Genomic DNA, 24,290 nt, shown 5'->3' with positions numbered 1-24,290 from the left:
GGTACACCTGCCACACAAAATCACGAACAAAAAGGAAGAGGAAACGATGTGAAGAGGTCGCTAACCATTCACCACAACGCTGATGGGACGCAGATCAATCTCGCCGCGGGCCATGAGGCGAGCCTCACACATGTACATGCCCTCATCGGTCTTCTTTATGCCGCGGATTTGAAGGTGATTGTTGCTTAGCACCTTGAAACGAACTGAAATGAAAAAGAGGATGAAAGAGTTATTTGTTTGTTACTTTGACAAGTTTACAGTCTGGAGCTGTCATTGTATAGCCAGAGCGGGAAAAAATGGGGAAACTCTTGTCTATATTAAATGGTAAATGGTCTGTACTTCTATAGCGCTTTATCTAGTCTAGAACACCCCAACGCACTTTTACACTACAACTAGTCATTCAGGCACACACGCATTCACACGCAACATTAATAATGCAATACATTATTAATACAGCTTTAAATATTTGTAAAATATTTAAATAATTCATGTTTTATTTCCTGAAAGCTCTGCCCTGTTGTACAAAACTTAGAGGCTTTCTGATCAAAGGAAGATTTTTATGCCAAATAATTAAAGTAAATAAAAAAAAAACTATCCAAGAAACAGCCAAAAGTAAGATGATGGTTCCTTATTCCTGTAAATATATTTTTCAGATGTTTAAAACACATTTTTGCAGACTGGCTTGGAAAAAATAAGTCTTTTACACAAACCATAAAAACAACAGTCAGTTGTACTCAGTGAATTAATAAAGGACAATAAACTAGTCATTACAAATAATCTAATAAGTTGAACCCTATAATCAGAGAGAGAGCCTACATTGTGACTAGGCTGAACTGCATATTTAATGTATCTTCTCAAAACAAGCCCACTTTTATCGTGAAACAGTTTTGGTCTGGAAGCAAGTTTTTATGTCTTGGATTCAAAATATTCCTTAAAACTAACAAAAATATCCATGTACATAAATATCCATGCATATCCATGTATCCATGTACATGCATATGGTTTATGCATCGAATTATTAGTTGGAGGCCCTTTTGCATGAATTATAAATAATCACTGACTGAAACTTCATAATAGACTTCAACTCAAAACCTGCTGCTCTCTACTTCTCCAAACTCTGGTACCTTCGAAACAGGGATGCAACTAATGATTATTTTAGTAAACTATTAATCTATTTTATTCTAATAATTAATCAATTAATCTGATAAAAAAGTGGATACATTCTACAGATTTTTCATTGCTTTAGACCATTTTTTTACACAGTATTAGAAATGCATTAAAATATGTAAATAAGCTAAGCTTTCATTGTGTTTATTAAATAATAAAACATTTAATTGCTTGAAATGCAATAGCGTAGCATTCCATTAGGCTATGTTTGATCAAATGTAGCAAAGGATGCATCTGCAGCTAAAACAAATACTGTCCACTAAATCTGCTGATTATTATTTATTTTGGATTAATTAATGGATAGCAAAAGGTGCTTAAAAGGCAATTTAATTGTTTTTTCCAGAATTTGAACCAGTTTGAACCAGTTTAAATTAAAAGAAGAGGAGTTCTTGGCTGAACATGTTTACAGATAAGGTTTTCAATTTCAAATGCAATATATATGCATATATAAGGTACAGTTTTGGCTTAATTACAACATACTGCACTATCAGAAATATTGCAGTATGTTGTTTTTTCAGAAAATGGCCTTTTTTTAAAGTTTGCATACTCCAGTTAACAATTCATCACTAAATTATTTCAATAATCGATTAATCACGTTTAATTCGATTAATCATTTCAGCCCTACTTCCAATTGAAATACAAAATTTACTTTAATCTGATTTTATAAATATACATAGTTGTCTGCTCTCATTTAAGTACCGTTTTCTAACAGACATAATTTTTAGTTTTTAATCATTTGTGTGAAAATAAATTTAAAAAAAGACAACCTTCATTTTTTTCCCAATCCTTTTTATAAAGGTATGTCATAAGAAGGGTTTATTTAGGACATTACATAAGCAGTGATCTTTAAGGTGAAGCAGATATTTATAGACAGTGGTGTAAGCCATGCAGGAGCACATGTTTACTTGTGGATTTAGCTCTATGTCCATTGCCTGTGCAGATATTCATTTTCAAAGGTTTTCCAATCCTCTTGTATTCTGCCCACCTGTAGTGTTGTAACAAAAAGGCAGCTTACAGAGGCTCAAACAGGCTTACAACAACGATTGCTGCTGAAACCTCTGCAAGGTACGGCACAAGCCAGATGTTTTCTCCCCTCACTGCATCCAACCGCTCCACATTTCACTGTTAATAATAATTCAGATTATCTGCAGGTTATTTGAATCTGCAAGCAACATCTTATCAAATCCAGTCAACTGTAGACTGTAATAAATGTAGCTTTTTTTGTGATTCAAAGTAGCAAACTGTGAAACATTGCTACTACTTAAACAGGATAGATATTTCCATTTTGTTAGAGTTTTATTAACATGTCCTACACGTCTCCAGCAAGCTGGAGGCCAATAAAAATATGCCCAAAGCAACAGGAATATTTTTCACTTTGAAATGAAATATGAACCACAAAACTGTAATCCAAACTGCTGTTGCAACCCACACGAGCATGTGTTATTTCCTAGTAAGCAAAACCAACACTAAAGTTATTAAACTGCCATTGTCGCATGAGACGAAGAGTGGATTTTATTTTCAAACCTGAGACCAAATTAATTTTTTTTTCTTTCACAAAGCACAGATAAACCCCAGAGAAGAAAGAAATGAGCAGTGGTGCACAAGCAATTTTAACTTTGTGACACCAGCAGATCTGCATAAATATAATTAGGTAGCCTTTCTTTGGGTGCCAGAATGCGCTTTCAGAAATTCTCTCTATCTTTTGACAGCTCTATATAGGCTGGGGAGATTTCCCTAACTATACGTCACTGCAGAACAGAACAGATGCATCATAAGTTGCATGATAATAATATTTAATATTGCATAGATTCACTTCACAAAACGGTTTATAATAGGGCTAGAGCTTTAGTGTGTTCATTTTGACTGATTACACACGTTAAAAACTTTGACGCAAACAATCGACTTTTTACATTATTTTGTTTTTTTACATAAAACGGATCCAGCTGGAACCTTTTTTTTTTTGATTGTTTCTGGTACTCTCGTAAATCGTATTATATATTTATATATATAAAAATAGTATTTTATTTATGTATTAAATAATTATTCCTAGTTTTTATTTTATACATTTATTTGTTAAGTTTTACATTTATGTCTGCATGGAGGAGAATGACACTGTGTCTTTCTATAACCTGAACATGATTCTCATGGGGGGCCAGTGAGGTAGCCAACGTTTTCGAAGAGACCCCTCCTGGTGACCCCTCTGGTCATTAGCTCCATTAAAAAATTGTAATGGCGTTCATAAGCATCACAAGAAATTACAGGACTAGTTTATGATTTAAATATCCAAAGATCCCAACAGCTAGTAACAGGGACAAACAGCCTTACCATCTTTCTCCATCTGTATTTTGGCTCCTTTGTATTTCCAAAAGACTGTGGGCGGGGGTGAGCTGGTGACATCACAAACGATGTTTGCGTTGTCTCCTTCAGTAAACTCTTGGCGAGACGGTGCATTTGTGAAGGTTATTCTCTCTGCAACGAAACCCGTAAACCACAATTACACTCAAGTATTTGGTTCATCTAATTCAGCGATTGTCACAGTGAGGTCAGGAGAACTTTCATGCATTTTAATTTGTAGACCACTACAAATTACATAATTAAAAACCTCATGTCATTTCTAATGCAGAACGACGGTAATGTGGTATTGATGTAATCAGCTGTAGCAATATAAAATGTTCATATTTCAGAAATTCATCACAATAATCAAAGATGTGTTGAAAATATCCAAAACGTATCATACTTACAAAATACAAATGCTTGTCAGTGCAAACAATAAAGAACATGACCTGGTTTTTAGTGGAATCGTGACCCAATCGGTGGGATTCTTGGAGTGCAGTTTCTGAGATCAGTTTGCTGCTTTTATTAGTATTTTGCAGGCGTAACAGTGTAGTCCATCGGCAGTCTGCTGCCTCTCCTGCTAACCTTTAGACTGATGACAAACCTTCATGGGACTGCAGTGGTGTGAGGAAATAGGTGCAAGTTTTATAAGGCTACTTACCTTTAGGCTTTCCTGAACAAAAAACACAAGTTTCTAAATTATCCCAGCATTGACAAAGCCAAAATGAATATTTATGAAGCTGCATTCTTATTTTGTGAAATATTGGACTGTATACTTTAAATATGCATTTAAAAAAAATAAAAAATTATACTAAAGAGCTAAAACAGCTAGGGGACAAACACAAAGTTTTGAGTAAACTGATTTCATCATATGGACATTTGTTGATGTTTGGCATTCAAGCAAAATAAAACCCATTACTCAGAAGAGCCACACAACAGACAGGATCATTAAACAGCCCTTTAATGGTCTTCCGACACTTTATTGAGCTGATGGAAAAACCCCTTACTTGAACAAACGAAAAGAATAATGTGTTGCCTTTGAGCAGTCAATAAAATACAACAAACCCCATTCTTCTTATTTTTCATCCTGCATGCGTGTTCGTATGATTTAACATTTTTAAAGGCTGCCATGGAGGAGAGGAGAAGCGGGGACAGCACTTACGGAAGATTTTCACTTTAACGGTTGCCTCCGCTTGCTGGTCCCCGTTGGTGGCGACGCACTTGTACGTCCCGGCGCTATCGGTCTTGGCTTCATAAAATGTGAGGGTGGAAGATGACTCATCGTTGCGGGTTACAGTCAAGTCTGGTCTATTCGGGGCTATCCGCTCCCCGCTCGGGCCATACCAGTCCACGTGTTTGGCAACGCCTACAACTAGGAACACAGAAAGACGAGCAGGAGATGAGAAAAGAGACAGCGATAGTGGGCTCACTCCAAGTCTAGAGGAATCAGATCCTGTCAGCAGATGACATATTGAAAGCGGGCGAATCGTTTTTTTTACTTCTTATTTTGTTTGCTTTATCTTTTTACTATGGGCCTTTTTTGTGTCTGGAATAAAGATATGATGATGATGGGTTTTTTTTTAATTTTAAATGGATTTAAATAATGAGATGATTTACATGATTTGATCATGATTGCATCATGTAAAGCGCTTTGCTGAACAATTCATACCCCTTGAATCTTTTCACATTGACATTACACCCAAAATCTTTAATGTATTTTATTTGGATTATTTTGGAATACACCAACATTAAGCCATGCAACACAATACAGAAGCAAAAGTCAGGAAAGCATGTCCTGAATTTATACATAAACACTCTTGACTTCATTGTACAACAACCTGCCATTGCAATTTAAGCTCTTGTAGAGTATTTCTCTACCTTTGCAGTAGAGACTGAAATGTTTGACAATTCCTATTTGCAAAATAACTCCAGCTCAGGCAGAGAGTATCTCTGAATATATATTTTTCAGATTCTCTTTTGGTTTTAGGTCTAGTTTTTGACATATTATTCTGCTCAGAGCTAAACTATTTCAAAGTATCTCTGGCTGTATGCTTAGGATCTGTGCCCTGCTGGAAGGTAATCCTTCATATCACTCTTTTTTTTTTCTTTGCCTCAAGCAGGTTTTCTTCCAGGATTGTCCATTGGATGCAAACTTTGAACAGATAGCCTTATCTTTTAGCAATACTTTTCTTCCAGCACTCTTTAATGAATGCAGATTTGCGTAGCGCAATACTAAGGCTACGTTTACGTGCCAGGCAAATACGACACATATCAGACTTCCAGCTGATATGTGGTACTACACTGGACATTTGTCCAGTAGTATTGGAAGTGTCTGTAGTTTGAACTATCATGTTGCATCTTATTTGACTTTTGAGTCATTGACATTAGAGATGTCATAATTCTGCACCAGAATTCCAAACAAACTTCTCTTCAAAAGTTGTAGTCGGTGCTTCACAAAATGAATTGTACTTCCTTTAATTTAGCAGTGCTTAATTTTCATTAGCTGTGCTTTCTTTTTATTAACTTCCTTTGTTTTGTCGTCTTGTGACAATACTGTTGGCTCCCGTTACTGAATGACTTTAAAATTGATCCACTGACGTGGGTGGCGTCCATTATTCCTTCTGTAAACAATGCGGTGCTGTGTGACATCTACGCTCTTCTGCACATCTGGGTGGCTTTGGGGTTGTAAGCTGTTCACACACAAATCTGACTCAGGTGTGTGAACGACCACGCAAAAAAATAATAATCTGATTGGACCCAAATCTTTGTGTGGTCCAAAGATTTTCCTGATCTGTGGATCTCTGAAGCTCCAACATCAACATGACCGTCTTGGCTACTTCTCTGACCAATGCTTCCCTTGCCCAGCCTGTTTTTGTCCCATACTCTTACTTAACCTAGACTTATGTTAAACTTTTCACAACTTTATCTTTGACTATTTTGTTGTTTTAATTTAGGAATATTAAAACACACTAAAGGTTGTTGCTGTAATGGGTATTATTAAATTTTATCTGCCATTATTTATCTATAATCCATTCCCTAACATTCTTATATATTCTGTATAATCTGTATAATCTGTGCATATAGCTCCCATATTTATATTTATACACAATATCTATATCTCTTTGCTATAACCCCTTATAGTCCATACATACATAGTCTTGTACATCTGTAAATAAATATTTATATCTCGTAGAGCACTTCTGGATAGATGCAAACTACATCTCGTTGCTTGTACTTGTGACAGTGCAATGACAATAAAGTTGAATTCTATTCTATTCTATTCTAAATAGGTAAGCCAAAGTAGATCCAACTTGAGCGTCCAACCTAAATCGAATAAAATTTTAAAAAAGTAATATGAATGATACCAGTTGCATTTTGTTAAACTAGTTTACATTTGCATAAAATATTATTATTAAAATAAACAAACAATGTGCTCTTATTTAAAGCACAGGTTAGCACAAAGTGTTTCTTCCTCTGGAAATCAATGTAAGTTTCACTATTTCTCGTGTTTCCCATTTGAGTCGTTTCGCAAAGTAAGACTATAAAACATCAAAACTCTAACTACTAACTGTTTTAGTGATTAAAAATGTCAAGTTTTTTTCTTGGTTTTGACACAATCTCATTTCACCAACCAAAGGACTATTGGCTCGATCAGATTACTAAACTCACACTTGAGATTCATCAGACTTTCTCAATCCTGGTCCTCAGGGACCACCGCCCTGCATATTTTAGATGTCTCTGCTCCAGCACACCTGATTCCAATGATAGGATTAACCCCTGCATGCCACCAAGTGCTGGAGAAGCATGTTAATCACCCATTTATTTAGGTCGGCTGTGTGGCAGAAGGGAAACACCTAAAACATGTGGGGCAGTGGTCCCTGAGGTCCGGGACTGAGAAACACTGAGACACTCCAGTTAACTGGCCAGAAGCCAGAATCAGACGATTTTAACTTGATGGGTTCCAGTTAAGTTAAAATGACTAGACCCCATCAATTTCAATTTTGATCGAAACCCAATCAATACATACAGAATGCAAAACTAAGAACTCTCACTATTTGTCTAATATAACATCTTCAATCAAAAACATACTGAAAGACGCATTTTTGTTTAAGATGAAGACTAGAAACGTTTGCTTTGATGCTACAAATCTTTGCCTTGCAATTTTTTAAATTTTTGCCAGATTTTAAAATGGCACAACAAGCAAAGTGTTGAGTCACAGAATATATAGCACATATTTTCTCATTTTAAAGTTCTTACAATATATATAAAAAAATTTAAAAACAGATGCCCAAGTGGGGTTTAAAGACATTTGAAAATGCATATCAAGACCTGGTACAACTTTACGTTCCAGTAACTTTTATAACCTGCAGTGTTCTTTACTAAGTACATCAAATTCAAATGTTCTGCTGAGCTCAGAAATTGAAACACAGTAAGATAGTGTCAAAATTGTTCAATTTCAAGAAGCAAGTAAAGTCAAAATTTAAAGATTACAGTAAATTGTTTCTTCTGTCAGTATAAAGAGTCTTAAGTACTTTGGGAAGATCGACTCATTTTTAAATAATGCAGATTTCAAAACAAACTGTCTTTTTTCCTCTTCATCTTCCACACAAAGTTAAAACCAATATATGAAATGAAATGTTATTTAAATGAAGAAACAAACAAACAAAAAAGAACTCCTTACCTTCACACATGAAGAATTTGGATTCTCCAAGGCTAATCTCACCATGGGTAGGTGTGATCTGGACCTCCAATGAAACTACAAATGAAAAGAAAGTCACACAATTATAACATTTACAAGTAGTAATATGAAATATGATTAGCAGGAATGAAGGACGCACATAAATTATTTAAAGACTACTTAGATTTGTCACTACTGACATAACAATTTGCAGTATCCATTGGAAATGACATCTGTAAAGAACTTCTCAAGCCTGTCAATAATGACAAAGTACTTAAGCCCCTGTTAGATTTTAAACAAGGGTTTCCCCCAGAAAACTTGCTAAGCCCAGTGGTTGGGCGCTATGGCAGTCATTCATCCAGCAGCCTGTTGTGTTTCTGAGTTAACAAATGTTTAAAGTTAACAGGAAATTTCAAAATATCACTTGATAATTATGTGTTATTAAAAGATTGGAAGATTAATACCTGAACACCAACTATATAGTCTTAAAAATGCAAACATTTTAAAAAGACTTGAAAAAATAAGCAACGCTTAGCCTGATGGGGGCACAAATAAAGTCTGGTGGCCCGTCATATCTATAATACACTGAGGGAAACCCTGTTAAGTAAATATGTGTATCTAAATGAGGACAAATATATTTGAATGTAATTCTGATAACTTTTTAACAAAGTTATCAGCCACTAAAAAATTCTAAATATTGTTTTTTTTAAAAAACTCTAAGGAAAACAAAAGGTCTTTTACACAAAATGGAGAGTCCTTGTACTGTTCAAGATAATAGTTTCCTTGTGGTAACAACATGTACTGCCTGTATATAGAAGTGGTTGAATATCCAAGGCTACATTCATACTTATTTTTTTATTTTTTGTTCTTATTTTTTGTGGACTGGATGAGCAGTGAAAACAACAAATCTGTGGAAAGCAAAGCCCATGCACATCAATAACTGTACCAATTTTGGCTCCTTGCAGACCTGCAACCAAAACATGACTAACAATCCCTCCCTCTCCACTGCCAGCAGCCCTGTCCTTTCAAGAAAAATAACATCAAGTTATCACCACAATTAATCAGTTCCACACACACACAGAAGGAACTGGTGCAGCTGGAGAAGAAAAACAGCTCTGTCACGATGTGTCAAGAGGAAAGAAATGTTTAGTTACTTTAATAAATGATGTCCACTTGCAACATGAGATACTGTAAATTATTTCAAAAAAGGATGTGCGCCACAATGCCACAATTCACAAAAAAAATACAGTATAAACAATAACCTACAGTTACCAACAATTAAAAATAAGTACATAAAATATATGTCTAATTAACCAAATATATAATTTCCAAAAACAATCATCTTTCAAAGCTGAACTTTGGTTCTTGTGCGGGTTAACCAATCAGACGTTGGCATCTGTCTGACAAAACCCAGGGAAAGTCTAAAGCAAAAACTGCTCTGTTTTGTGTCGTTCTATAAAATACATTGTTTCTTGTATATTTTTAAATGATGTGTGATTTTCATTTTCATTTTTTAGGCTGGCTTTGACAACTGTCAATGATGAAAATTTGCTAACTTTAGCTGTTAGTCATTGAATAATGTGCACTGTCCCTTGACAAATAAATCATTTAATCAGTTAATTAACTTGATTATGGGCTGTAGCAGAAGGACCATTAACTGAATAAGAGTAATAAAATAAATATATTTCATTTCTAACTATGATCACTCATTTTATTTGTCATTTTTAATTTGTTGTAGATGCACAAGTTTACAAATTTCCAGATTTATTCAAACTGTGATAGGTATATGTAATTATTACAGCTCAGCTGTACTGCGTATAGTGAAATGCAAGTCTGCCCCTCCACCACCTGTTTCTAGGCACTGCTGTCAGCAGGCAACTAATAAGCTATGAAACATTTCCTTTGTTTACAAAAAGAAAAAAAAATGAGGCTGTTTGGAAACGTATCCGGTCTGGAAAAAGGAAAGTCGGGCTGTATAAATTAAAATTCACATTAGTTCCATTATGGCAGCTCTGTTTTAAAACTACAGCTGGTAAATTATGAGCAACATGTCTGTGGGCTGATTACCGGTACACACAGCACGACTAATTAGATCAAATCAGCTTGTTTGATTTGTTTTGGCAGTAAGGAGAAGAATGATTAAAAAAAAAATTGCAATATTTTTTCACAACAAGAAAAATACTACGTTAATTGGTACGATATATATTTTTCTAGATATATAGGTATGTTTTTAAGGAAAAACTAAATAGTACATTTTCTAGACAAAGACAATATACATGTGAAAATAAATTATTGTTTTCCTGTTTAAAATAAAAGCAGACGTATTCATTTTTTGTCTAAAAATGATGTGTAAATATCACATTGCAAAAGTTTACTCAAGTGACAGTTTTAAGTTGGCCTTACTATGCAAAGTAAGGGCAAAAAGACACAAAGTTATGACTTATCAATGGATTAATGGAAAAAAGAACATGGAGTAACTGAAGAAACTGGGATTTTTTTCTAAGTCTTTTAAATAAAGTAACATGAATTCCCTCTAGCATGTCAAAAGAAGATGGCTCCGTCTGAATAACTAAGACAGTCAAAGGATAATTGGCATACACTTTTTAATTTTACTGCAAAATTTACACCTGGTGCACAACTTCAGCAGAATTCATTTGAGTCAGATTTAAAGCAGTTTTCTATTATTTTCGATTAACTTTACTTGATAGTAAATTATTTAAAAACATGGCCTGAGAAGTAACAGAAAAAAGTAAAAGACAAAATACTAAATTTTGTGAGTGGAATCCTAAAGATAACTACCTAAAACGTATAACTTATAAAGAGAACATGTTATAAATCCACATTTAATTATTGCCTGGAAAGATGCAAGTTACAAACAGAGGTCTAAATATGGCTTGGCTGCAAGTACTGAAAATTTTATTTCACTCATTGATGAATTCATACCTAATTTAATCCAAGCAGTTATTGAGTTAGTCGAGCTGAATTAACTGCAAAAAAGCTCAAATTAAACAAAAGAAAGAGTCGTTCCACTTCCATTAGAGCACCTGTGTAAGAAAAAGACTTGTACTATAAAAGAATCACTTTACCTTACAATTCATTTTTAGTAAAAAAACACTCGAGTTCCAAGGTAACAACATATTTTTGATGAAATACTCGATCTTCCCAAGTTCTTTTTTTATTTTTAAATTGAGCCAGAGTGAATTATTTTCCAGCAAGCTTAAATGTTCAAAGAGAGAGAATATAAAACCAACATCAATCTCCTTGAAGAAAACGCCAACAGATTTATGCTCCTGAAATGGAAAAAAATATATATATTTAGAATTAAGTGGGCAGAGAAAATCAAAGTGTTTGACAAAATGGAAACTCCACCAAATAACTCACGTATTCAGGTGAAATCTTGCTGATTATAGATTTAAAGCCCAGAGCTTTATTTCTCCAACTCCTTCATATTCTTTGTCTAAATTTACAAAAAAAAAAAAAAAAACGTTGTAATGCTAAACTCTTTTTTTCGTGATCATTCGTCCCTTTGATAAAGTACAAACAACAATACAAAGCACCATTATTATGTGGACATTGACTAAATATTCCATAATTATTATGTCTAATCAATCCTTTTTATTCCTGCAGTACAGATCCAAGTCTTGAGAAATCCTGTCTACAGATGGCACTCAATACATTTTCTTTCCTAATGACAATGAATGCATCACAAACTCAGTGAAACATGCTACTGTGTCATCTCCCTGAGGGAAATGTCTTGTGTTGATTTTGTTTAGTTCCAATTGTATTCCTTAGAGAAAAACATGCTGCGTGTATATAATAGGAGGCATAACAAAGAAAGCAATGAGCTGATTAGCCATGTGCTATTTACCAACTACAAAATAATTCCATAGACGACAATAAACAGCAATCAAGAACTCTTTCTCCGTGTTTTGATAGAAATGCAGAACTTACACAATTAAGCAGAACACAGATGTTTAGAGTACTACTGTCAAATCAAAACCTCATTTGATATTTTTGTTGTTGTTGCACATGAGTTAGCCAACCTTTGGGCATTGCTACCTGATCAAGCATTTTATGACCAATCTGTTGTCATTCCCTTTCATTTCTACTTTATTTTAATCCCGTTGACCACTAAAAGCATAGCAGTGAGGCATTTCCACAATCAGACTTTATGCACAGGTGGTATTGTGACATTACCGAGCTTGGATTTACTGACCTCCAGGGGGCAACCCATTTTTTTCATACCTTGGTGCTTGATGTTTTCACACCTGTGGCCCTCTAAGTGGCTCTATCCATCTTTCCATCCATCCATCCATCCATCCATCTCTCCCCACACACAAACTTAGGGAAATAAAAGTACGGTAATTGTTGCTTGGTTGATTTATTTATTTGTTACACCTAGGCTTTTTGAAAATAAATATGACACTGAATCCTTTTCATTTCCCGTCAGATGGCACAACGTTTGTAAGAAAAATGTATTCGTGGGTGAGTGATAGAGGGGAGTATGTGGGTTGCGACCATGAAAAACTTGCCAAATTCCCCATTGCCGACGGCAAACAGTTTATTCTGCTACTGACTCATGTTTTGTGTCATTAATTGGATTGGATGCTTGACGTTTAGAAAACAAGAAATACAGATAATTTAAATATATATTCATTTAATACACAGGGGACTCTGTTTTGCATAAGACAACCTTACCCAACCACAACAGCCTGGCCTACCTTCTCATACTGATCGCCATTTTGGTCACACACCGCCGTAATATGGCTTTCACAATCTTCAACTCAACGTTCTCACAAGTCAGCCAATGTGGCTGTGTTGGTTAGTCTGGCCAAGCTGATCCCAAATGTGCTTAATGGGTGGGAGGTCAGGACTGCAGACAGGCCATTTCATTTCCTCCGCTCCAAAATTGTGGAGGTAGCCTCCAACAAACCCGGCCCTGCGGGGGCGACGGTTGTCATCTTGGAGGAGAGAGTTGTGGCATCTAATTAAAGGGTTTTCAAAAATGTAGGGAATGTTATGAGGGGGAAATTTCAGCAATTATGGGTAACTGGCCCAAGTCCGACTGCGGCATCCAAATTACTAAACTGATAAAATAAAAAATAAAAAAATGTGACAATCAAAATCTTTAGGAGCTCTTACTTTATGAGTCAACTGAAACGATTTGAATTCCCGTCGTAAATTCAGACAGCAGTAAGGAAGGCTGTAAAATCCCCGCTCCACTCCAAAACCAGCAATGCAAAACTGTTGTTACACTGCAGACGAGCTGACAGAGGGATGAGAGTTCCACCGGGGCCTTCCGACAACTGAACCCTATATCGTTTTCCCACTCAATCACTAAATGTTTTTTCTCTTTATTGAGCTGAGTGCTTTAAAAAGAAAAAAAAAAAAAACAGCGTCACACCTGCACAGTCTGAGAGTCTATCAAATTAAATCACTGTTAGCCAACCGCTAATTGGCTCTCTAATTGAAGGTAGAGCCGAGCTTCCTCTTCACTAAGACCTATGAAGGTTTTGTAATTGCTCTCCAACCAACAGCTCACTTTTCATATATTAAAGAGAACTGTAGCGCCTGCAGCTCAATGCTTGAAAGAGACCAGAGACTCTCTCAAAGCGGGGATGAGGGAGCAAATTACAAGAAGCAATTGTGAGGTCTGGAAATTTAATCCGCATGTGAACTTCTGGTAGCCGATCTGTTTGAAACCCAACACGTAGACTGTAGAATGCAAACCGCTCAGCCACAACATTACAACTTCTGGCAACTAAGAGCTCTGGGTTAAAAAAAAAGGGAGCAGCTTTTGTTATCTTGTAATGAAATACTTTGCAGGAGAACCCTTGATTTTGGAATTGATATGCCAGACTGATCATTTGAAATACCAGTGATGCACCAGATCCTCCCAACAACATTTTGTATTTAACCAGACCGCAAAAACCTCAGAGTAACTGCTCAAAAATTCAATAAACCCATTGGCCTCGTTCCAAAACAGGAACGGAAGAAGACATTTTTTCATTTTATGTTTCAAAATAAATTTTGTAAATGCATTAAGAAATGACAGAATACCAACAATGAATATAAGAAGTTGACACAGCCATGTTACACAGTGAATAGAAATGTCAGAATTAGTCCACCTCTAATGTGAATAAGAATCTCAATGAATAACAAACTTTTTGGGAAGCAAAAGAGAAAAGAAAATACAATAATATAGTTGGAGAAGTTTGCACGCTCTTAAACTAGCACTTTATTTGAAGAATTATGATTTTCTTAAAGCACTAAGTTTTCTGAGGAGTTTATTTGCATGGCAAATGTTGACTTGGTCATTTTCTGTCTGTTCTACAAAAACACTTCAAATCTATCAGACTGTGAGGACATCTCCTGTGCACTAAAGGAAGAAGACTCAAGGTTAGGTGTGATTAAAATCAGTGAAGCACAAAGTGCTGGAAAAAGCTGAAAAGATCAAATGTATTTTGTGCACACTGAGACGGATCTTGCTCTTTTTAGCTAATATTTTATCAGCGTATTTAGTTGAGCAAAATTTATTGTTTTGTTGCGGTGTTAATTTTTTGGTTTTATTAAAACAGGTCTCTCTTATAAATGAGATGATAGATCTCAATGAGAAAAGCTGTAGAAATAAACGTCAAAAGAAATAAAATATCTGGAGTGCATAGTTAAAAAGAAATTTAAACTTCAAACAAACACCGGGAAATAAATTTAAAAAATTTTAACAAGTTGCTTCTTCTGTTGCTTCATCCTTTTGTTGTCTCAGATATGTTTTGGCTCACTGTTGTGCTGACAGATAAAAGTTACTTTTCGTCATTTAGCTATCAAGCAGAGGACTGAACGTTTGTGTCCAATATTAACTCATATTTGGAACAGTTATTAACTCCCTCTATCCTTAACTAAGGGTCCAACTCTCAAACCATTATGCTGCCACCACTGTGCTTCACTGTAGATAAGGTCTCATTATGATGATGAGCAGAGTTGGTTTTGCAGTAAAAATATCTTTTGTAATCACAACCAAAAGGGTCAGACGCATCTTCATAAATGCTTTAGGAGACTTCAGCTGTCGATGTTTGTTCCAATGTAAAAGAAAAAGCTTTGATCTTGCCACCTAATCTCACAATCCAGGCATATGGCGCTCTGTCGATAGAGATTTGCTTCCCAGCTACGAAGTTCGGAACCTCTTTATAATCACACAACGCTTACAAATCCACTACAGAATGAACGTACATTGGAAAATGTAAATCAGCTGATGGCTCAGTCAGCTACTAAATAGTGGAGCAATAAAACAAACCACTGCCCCCCTCTTGATTACTCCTCTGTGTAGTTGTAAGGGCACTGGAGGCTAATGTGGCTAACAATAACAATGGAGCCAGACAATTGGAGCAGAAAATGTCAGAACCCCTAGCAGCCTACCCTGCTGCTTTAGTTGGTCACTAAACTAAATATTATACAAGATAACCAGAAATATTGAATAGTCATATGAGCTCAACAAATATTTATAATTCTTAATATATCTTTACCTATTTCAACTATCAGATTGTAAAGTGCTTTCATACCATTCCATTTTCAATTGATTGATCATTCATAGCACTTTGAAAAAATCCTTTACTAGTAATGTGGACTGTGGATGCTGACTACTAGTGCTGCTGCAACATGTTTAATATTGACATGCTATTTTAGGCTTGAATAACTTCACTGATAGGCTAACTCATTGTTGCAAAACATACAACAAATTTAGCAAAAAGTCTCCCATCAAATCGCTTTTTTTGAACCAAAATTTAACCCCCACTGGACCAAAAGTGTTGTTGTCTGACACCGTTGCTTGTAGATGATATTTTTCTTTCGCATTCATACCAGAAATGCATGTTACTAGAATTTCTGTATAAAAAATATATAAGATGATTAATTTTGCTAACGCGTTTGAAAATCTGTTATTGATTAATTAAAATTAGCGCTTTAATGTCCCTGCGCTGTTTTAAACACAATTTAATTTGCCATAGAACAATACTTGGTTGCCCTTGGTAAAAAAATGCAATATGGAATATAGGTACACATCTATAAAGGATGTTAACACGTAGACTAAGTGTTATCTAGTCTGTTTAACAAAGCCTGGACGTGACGCTTCTAAACTGTTGTCGAAAATGGTATTACGCATTAAGTATTTTTCATATTATTGGAAATGAGTTAGAAAGTTTTGCATTGTTCAATCATAACAGATTACAGTTCATATTAAAAAGGTGTTAAAGTTTTAGGCGTGCTGTGGTGGCGTAGGGGATAGCGCAACCCATGCTTGGAGGCCTTGAGTCTTGACGCGGCCGTCACAGGTTCGATTCCCGGACCTGGCGATATTTGCCGCATGTCTTCCCCGCTCTTCTTCTCCCTTCCCTGTCAGCCTACTTTCATATAAGGGACACTAGAGCCCACAAAAAGACCCCCTGGAGGGGAGAAAAAGGTGTTAAAGTTTTGACGTTAACCAAAATTTTTACACCACAATAACTTGGCATTGTAACCGGTTGTGTGAAAGCTTCTAATATCCACTAGGTATGTATATTTGTTTTTAGAGTGGAAATATTTTCAAGATTACTTCTCTGCCTAGAGAACTCCGATCAGCAAGTTTTTGTTTGTGTTTTGAGTGTTTTAAGCAATAAAATATTTTTGTACGAAAACCCAGGAAAGGACATGAGAATGAGGAAAAAGGAACTGAGCCTGAAGAGCATAAGAGACACACAATGTCCCGCTAATTGGTAAACCTAACCTTGAGCTCATGAAACTTGCATGCAAAACAGAAGTAGCAAAATCAAGCGAATGTTAGGCTTCCAAGTTGTTAAGGCACCTCTACAGAAGACGGGGCTGAGAGACCTGGAGAAAAATAAACAATTCAAGCGGAAAAAGGAGTGACCTAGTTCTGGAAGGACCGCAATTAAACTTGGCATTTCTTGGACGTTTAGAAAAAAAAAATCCCTAAGAATCCCTGATCTAAAACCAAGCTGCATTGACAGGCTATAATTCAATAAATCAAATCTGCTACAAAGCAGAGGTGTTATGAGGGAGAGTGGAGGCATTTACAGGAGTTTAGAAAAATATTTTAAAGGGAAAAATAACAATTATTTCAAAAAAAATTTTAATCCGAATTACGGATTCAAAGTCTTGCCAATTACAAGCACAGAATATTATTTGGGATCTAACGGCAGCAAAAGACAGACAGAGCTCGCAGTGCCAGCCACAAATCTGAGCTGCAAATTAAAAATCCTAATTACAAGAAATAAGCTTGATAATTTAGGAGCAGAGCAAAATAGTCTTCCAATTAAGCACAACACCAAGGGAAATGTGAAGAAGAAAACAGCAGGAAATCTAGATGTTTTTTTTCTTTCCTGCCTTCTATCAGGAAAACAAAAGGGGAGGAATTAGATCCGAAAATGTGGCTCACACACCAGCGCTTTATTTTAGATTCACCAGTCAATGTAGCTGTGGGCAATGTCGTGTTTGGACACAGGCTTGTCATGACTTTACGAGACAGCTTGCGTTGTCAATAATTCAAGTATCTGGAGGTCAACAACAAAAGCCTTTTGTTTTTCTGACTTAAAGATTATTAAACTCAATTGTGAGGTGAATATAAATGTCACATTACACTGGATAAATGCTGTCTGATTTCAAATCAAATGCATGCTTTCCTATTAATAGGCTTATGACCAGCTATGACTGACTCATTCGCCATTCTCGCTTCACTCCAGGCTTTGTTATGCATTCCCCCTTTTAGAGACTGTAGTCGTCCTTTTTTTAGCATAGCCATAAGGCGTTGTACTACAGTGCTAAATACCAGTGCATGCACATGTGCCTGCACGTGCATGAAAGTGTTAACACATCTTCTGTGTAAACACGGTGATGGCAGGAGGATTATTTCATGAATGAGAACGATGTACATTGATGTCCTTGGGCTTAAGCAATCACCAGATCCAGCCGCTGCACCTTAAAACAGTCTCACGTTGCCTAAACCCCAACCTTTCCAGCTTAAGTTGCCCCTTTAATGCAAGTTAGAAACAAGAAGACGCTGGAATTTTAGAAGTAAAAGATAAAATATAAAGAGAAGGGATAGCATATAGGCGAGAATTTATGCAGAGCCTTGCTGGGTTTTTTTCTCTTCTGGCCTTCGCGGTTATCTCAGAACACCTCGGATGCTGCAGACTACACTTTGGGGCGTTGCAGTAAGCCTCAGCCCAAGACGCGATTCAGCTCACTTGCCATGTGGGATTATGCTTATTATCTGTTCTGCCAGTGTGAAAGACACACATAAACATTCATAGCTACTTAAAGAGTTTCAGCCTGCCACGTCGGCGGGCTTGATGTAAACCCAAGCTCGCCGATCGCCGAGGTAAAATAAGCAGATTTCTGATCTATCCTTCAAACTAACAGGACCCACAGAAAGTGAGAGTCACTGAGCAACTGAAGATACATGACGCTTTTTTTTAAATTACATTTTTTAATAAAACACAAGCAACATGGCACAAGTCACATAAAATAACCCACTGCCTGATGCTGTATGTGTTCTCTGTGTGTTGCAAAAACAGCTCTGACCCACTGGGGCCCAGAAGGAGGACCTCAGAGAGTGCTCAGTGTCTCTGGCAACAGCCTCTTTAGGTCCTGTGGGTAATTGGGTGGAGCTTCTGTTGATCAGGCTTTCAGCACATCCAACAGATGCTCAATCAGATTGCAATCTGGGGGATTTGAAGGCTGACTCAGTGCCTGTAGCTCTTTGTCGTGTCATTCCAGATCTTCTTTTTCTTGTCTTTTTTTTTTTTTGCAATGTGGTGGGCACAGGGTTACTTTAGTTGCTGAGTGCATTAAGTGTTGTTGTTTTTGTGTTTTTTGCTTGTAGAGGCACTTGGTGTGAAACAATGATGAGGTGGGTGGCAGTTAGAAGGATGAAACACAAGGCAAAAAAAGCGGTCCTTAAATTCACACTTTCAATGAGTTTACTATATTTCCATTCACTGTGTCTCAAGGAAAGTGACATATTATTGCATTTCTCTGACAGCCTAATAATAGTCAAGTTGGGTTTCTGACACGCAGAATGTGGAAGCGGGTTACGGTGCCCTGATGAATCATTCATATCCCTTGAACTTTTTCAAATTTTGTCTTGTTACAACTTTGAGAAACAGCTCGAGCTGAGTGAAATTTAATGAAGAGCTTCTACAAGTAGAAATTTTCAAACTTTGTCACCGACTGTCAGCTGAATTTAGTTGCAGACGTCTGAGGCCATTCAAACACATGAATGAGCTTGGATCTAAATCATTTTATTGGAGCAGCTCATTAAAGAGTTAGGGGAATGGAGGTTAGTGGGCGGGCTTCTCTCCTGTTGGTCAACATCAAGATCCAAGTGTTAAGTTGGGAAAGTTCTTGTTTTTTGTGGTGCAATATTTGACACAGTAATTACTTTATCAAGACATTCATTTATGTCTACCTTTATTGCCAGTTATCCTCCGTAGAAACAAAAGAGCTGTTAAAAATGGGCTAATTTATTGCATGAACAGTTAGTAGGGCTGTAACCTTTCATCAAATGATTATAGCAACTCAGTTTTTAAAATCCCTCGACGCAAATTATGCGTCTTGAAGCTTCATTAAATTATGTTTCACTATTTAACGCCATGTGTTCCGGCCGGATAATTATTTGTGTCGCGCAATACTCTCGCTCCCGAAATTCAGTTGTTGATGAATGCTAAGTGCTAGACTTTCTCCCTGAGCTGCTACCAGAGTTTGTTCATTAAACTGACTAAAGACTGACTAAAGTGTCTTTTTTACACTGCTGCTTTATTATTAAATTTGATGTAATTTCAGAATTGTGTGTAATTTCTGTCCAGGTTGACATAAAAATGACCCGCTGTTGTTACAGTTTAATTTTCTAAGATACACAAAAGTTAGTCAGGGATGCACAGACATGAAAATTTGGACCAATATTTATATCTGATACAAGTATTTTATTTTATTAGATTTTTTTATTTGGTTACTCAATGAATTGTCAAAATGATTGATATTTCGTTTACTAAAGTAATCGTTTACAACAGCCTTAGAACAGATTCACAGTTGCAACTGTGTAAAAATTAATTAAATGAAAAATAATTAATGTCCTCAAAGAAAGAATGCGACAATTTGTAGTTCTAGTACCATAGTACCATCTCTTCCTTAATAATTTTCCATGCTACCAAAGATGTTCTACCTTTAAGAAAGAGACAAGAAATTATAGAGTTGCGAGTTAGATAATATATGACCTGCACTTAAAGAGTATGTCTAATAAGGTGGACGACCAGCCTAGGCCTTAGCTTCTCCAATACTAATGGTAGCCAATTCAATTCTAATCATTCGATAGGCCTTTTTTTCCTGACTGTATATCTACATATATACAATCTGCAGACTCCTGTGTGGTTGTACAGAAAAGCCCAGCATAACTGAGGGACATGAACTGTAATTTGTCTAGACTTTCATTTGATTTATTGTTACACAGACATGCGAGGATACACAAAAAAAAAAACGATTCAGTACAGAAAAGTGAGGCTTCAAAAGCGGGGACAAAAGGTCGGCTGATCAATAACAAAAACATCAAGCCGCCATTTAAATCTATCGAGGCATAGAGCTTGTAATCGATAGTCCGTTATTTTGTTTTTAAATGATTTTGACCATTGCATGTAAGATTTTCGACAGGATCATTTGTTCTTTTTTTTTCTTTTAAAGGTTTATTTTCACAGACACATGAATCTATTTCTGGTGTAAACTTGACATTCATATCAGTGATTAGACAAGACTTAAACTTTATATCGTCATTTTTGTTCTTAATGCTAATTTATTTCATTGTGTGATTTGACATGTTTGAAACTCCAGTTATTAATTTTATTATGCTCTACGTATTAAATCCGACATTTCGTTCAGAAGTGGTTATTAAAGTTGAAATTATATTTTTCCTTTTTCATCTGCTTTCCAATCAACTGAAAAACTGTCATGGGGCAGTGAAAGCTGATTACAGATTTGCACTGCACTGACTGAACTGCTTATACTGACTGCTTTCAGCTGTGGTGGTTCCTGTATTACCTCCACTCCAGGCAAAATAACCTCCTTCTAATGAGAGTCGCACAAAGCAGGAGGAATTCTTTGAACCAGAAAAGGACAAATGTAGACTGGATTTAGATAGTAATGTAAGAAATGCAGCAAAAGCTGTCTACTAGTAGGGTAAAAGTGTCTTTATTTTTGCTTATGTCCTTCCAAGTTGACGCAGTCACATAGTGAACTGTGTCGACTAACCAACTCCAACATCTATCTTGTCAAATTAGGTTGTTCTAATTTGTCAGTAGTTTGATCATTACTTTAGCATACTAAAACAAGTTCCTCCTTCTTTAACTGCGCATTTTCTTTAAAGATCTAACGTTATCTTACATCTAATCGTATCATACAAATGACTTCTCAGTCATTTGTATGACTTCTCAGTCCAACATTCCTAAGAACAGTAGTAAACAACCTAATGGACAAAAATTGTTGTAAAGACATGCTGAAAGCAGAGAGTCTGAGCTTCTTAAAGAGACACAAGCTCAATTTCTAGGTGTCAAATTACTTTTAAGTCAAATTTGATATATAAAGCATTTTTATAACAGCTGAAGGTAACATAGTTACTTAATTGTGATATAAAATGACACTTTTATTTTTTAAAGTTGCTGAAGTGGTTTGCATATCTAGTTGGCAAACTTGTCACACCACAGGCATAAATCGCACTGTAATATAAATAAGTTGCTGAATATATACGGGCAGCACTTAATATTCTTGGACAGTCCAAACTCCAATAACTTTGGGAAGCCCTGATATGTGTGCAAGTTCTTCTTTTAAAAACCACTTTTGCTCCTGCGGAAGCAGAGGGCGGCTCATAAATTCTGCGTTTTGGTTCACTGCACACAAAAGACTTCACACGTATTCCTTCTTTGTTAACATCAATACAAAGATGGCACAAACCAAAGCTTTTAATTTCGTAAACACTCACCATTAAGGTCCCCACTAACAAGTTCTTTTTTATATATAATACAATACCTTTATTCTGGACTCCCAGCTTTTAAGGAAGAAGTAAATATTTGCTTGCTGCTCATGTCTCTCAACCACAGTTAAACTCAATTGTACTAGTTGCTATGGAAACATGTCTCTCCACCCCCAGCTCTCCCTCCACTCCCCTCCTCTCTCCCCTTATTTTGACATCACTACTTTCTTTCCTCTGCTCTCTCCCAACTCTCTTATATGGCTGAATGGATGCAGCAGTACAGCCTGAGAGGAGTGCCTATTTACATTGAAGAGGCTGTCAAAACATCACGAATGGTTTCAGTTGATCACAATGACTAGTGAATGGTATGATCTCCCAACTTCTGCACCAGGAAACTCCACGTATTCAGGAAAACCGCTTTGGATTGACTCCTCTAAGCAGAATCGGGGTTTTATCACTCATGATGTTGAGTAGCACTTTTTGATGCACAGCTTGTGCCTTCCTTTTTATAGCTCAAGGCGGAGGCACTGGTATCTTCCAGGCTTTAGACATTCATCTTTACATTGCTGTTGTGTTTTTTTTTTTGTTTGTTTTTTCAATCTACAAGGACCATACCAGATGGCCAGCGGCTTTATATATAATCTCTGTGCATTAGCTTTAGAAGAAATGGTTATGTACCAACCCAAAAGGAAGTGGTGGTGTTGTGACACTCACTGGAACCTAATTAGATGTGCTCCAAAGCTTTCAGTCCAAAATACCCGTGTAGAATTTAAACTTAAATCTTAATCCTGCATCATAGTTTCGGGGCATCCATTTGAAGTCGCTTACAATGCAGCTCATGTGCTTAAATCACTTTTATGAAATGATGATTAGTTTTATCTGGAAATTACAGTATTCTGCTACCACGGTCTACAGATAGTGGGATTTATTTTAATGGATTGTTACATTTTGTGAAATTATATCACTGACGTAATGGTGATGCTTATATAATATTATAAGGCAGCACACATTATAATAAGAAGTAAGATCCATGCAGTGAGGATCTGTGCTACCTCACTGCACAGATCAAGTCTGAAAAATATCTGATCAATCAGAAAAATTGTCGTTTTCATAGTACAGTAATTACATCACCAGCTTGTCTAGTTACTTTTTAGTCAATTTGCAATGGCAGGCCATTAAATGTTTAGCTTTAGAGAAAGATATTGTTTGAAGTTCCGAGTGTAAGGATTTTTATGTTACGTTTGAGTCACTTCGTTTTTGGTTAGAATATACCATCGTATACAATCTGCTACAGTCCTAATTTGCTTGGCATTTTCATAATTTTATTGCATGTCATTCTATGATTTAATGCAGATTTCTAATAGATTTAAACACGTCATTTCTTGGAGATACAATACAGCACAAGGCAGTAGTTATTTAATGCCAGGCAGACATTTTAACAATAAATAATGTTTCTAATGTGGGGCACTGTGTGGTAGTGGCAGAAAATAAATGTTCCCAACAAAGTTCTTAAATTTTGCAGAATCGACAAATGTCTCATATTTTTGGAAAAGATCCCACTCTCATCAGTTTTGAACTTGGGACCCAACAAAACTGCAAACGTTCTTCTGTCCATAATATCCAATCCTACGGTGTCCTTGCAGTGCAAACGAAAGGCAATGTGGGTGGTGTTAGATTTCCTCTTTTTTAGAGGAAATCATCTTGCTGCAGCAAACCTGTGATTCACAGACAACTCCATTCTGCTTGCTCCTCTGCTTGCACCACCTTTTTACTGCAAAACAATGCCTAACCGTGTTTGATGGATTTAAGTTTTTACCACTTGCTTTTTCTTCTCAGCCTCAACGACAGGAGAAGATTTTAACAATAATTAAATGGTAAAATTACTTTAACAGAAGAATTTTTTTTTTTTTTTTTACAGAATTTGAAGCTAAAGCTTGTTCTTGAGGAGTTTTGGATACAGGTTTTGGTTACATACAAAGGTTTTTTAATCTTGAATTTATATATACTGTATATATATATGCTTATATATAGTATAGTACTTAATTACTACTCACAGTGTGTTATATTTTCAGTATTTGTCTTTTTTTTGAGTCGGAGATTGATTAC

General features: G+C 36.1%; 1 protein-coding gene across 12 annotated transcripts in view; it reads right to left on the bottom strand.

Moving 5' to 3' along the window:
• Positions 1-24,290, bottom strand: part of ncam1 (neural cell adhesion molecule 1) — a 109,318-nt gene that overhangs the window by 51,435 nt on the left and 33,593 nt on the right. For all 12 annotated transcript variants that reach the window (XM_023352001.1, XM_023351999.1, XM_023352008.1 and 9 more), the window contains exons 2-5: positions 8,183-8,257; positions 4,664-4,873; positions 3,493-3,636; positions 66-203 (exon numbers count right to left, since the gene is read on the bottom strand). In XM_023352001.1, coding sequence (XP_023207769.1) covers positions 66-203; positions 3,493-3,636; positions 4,664-4,873; positions 8,183-8,257 — 567 coding nt within the window. The remainder of the gene's footprint in view (positions 1-65; positions 204-3,492; positions 3,637-4,663; positions 4,874-8,182; positions 8,258-24,290) is intronic.

The sequence above is a fragment of the Xiphophorus maculatus genome, chromosome 18 (genome assembly GCF_002775205.1).
Source record: "Xiphophorus maculatus strain JP 163 A chromosome 18, X_maculatus-5.0-male, whole genome shotgun sequence".
Lineage (NCBI taxonomy): Eukaryota > Metazoa > Chordata > Actinopteri > Cyprinodontiformes > Poeciliidae > Xiphophorus > Xiphophorus maculatus.
The sequence above is the reverse complement of the archived record's forward strand: the minus strand, read 5'-3'. Positions and strand labels throughout refer to the sequence as shown.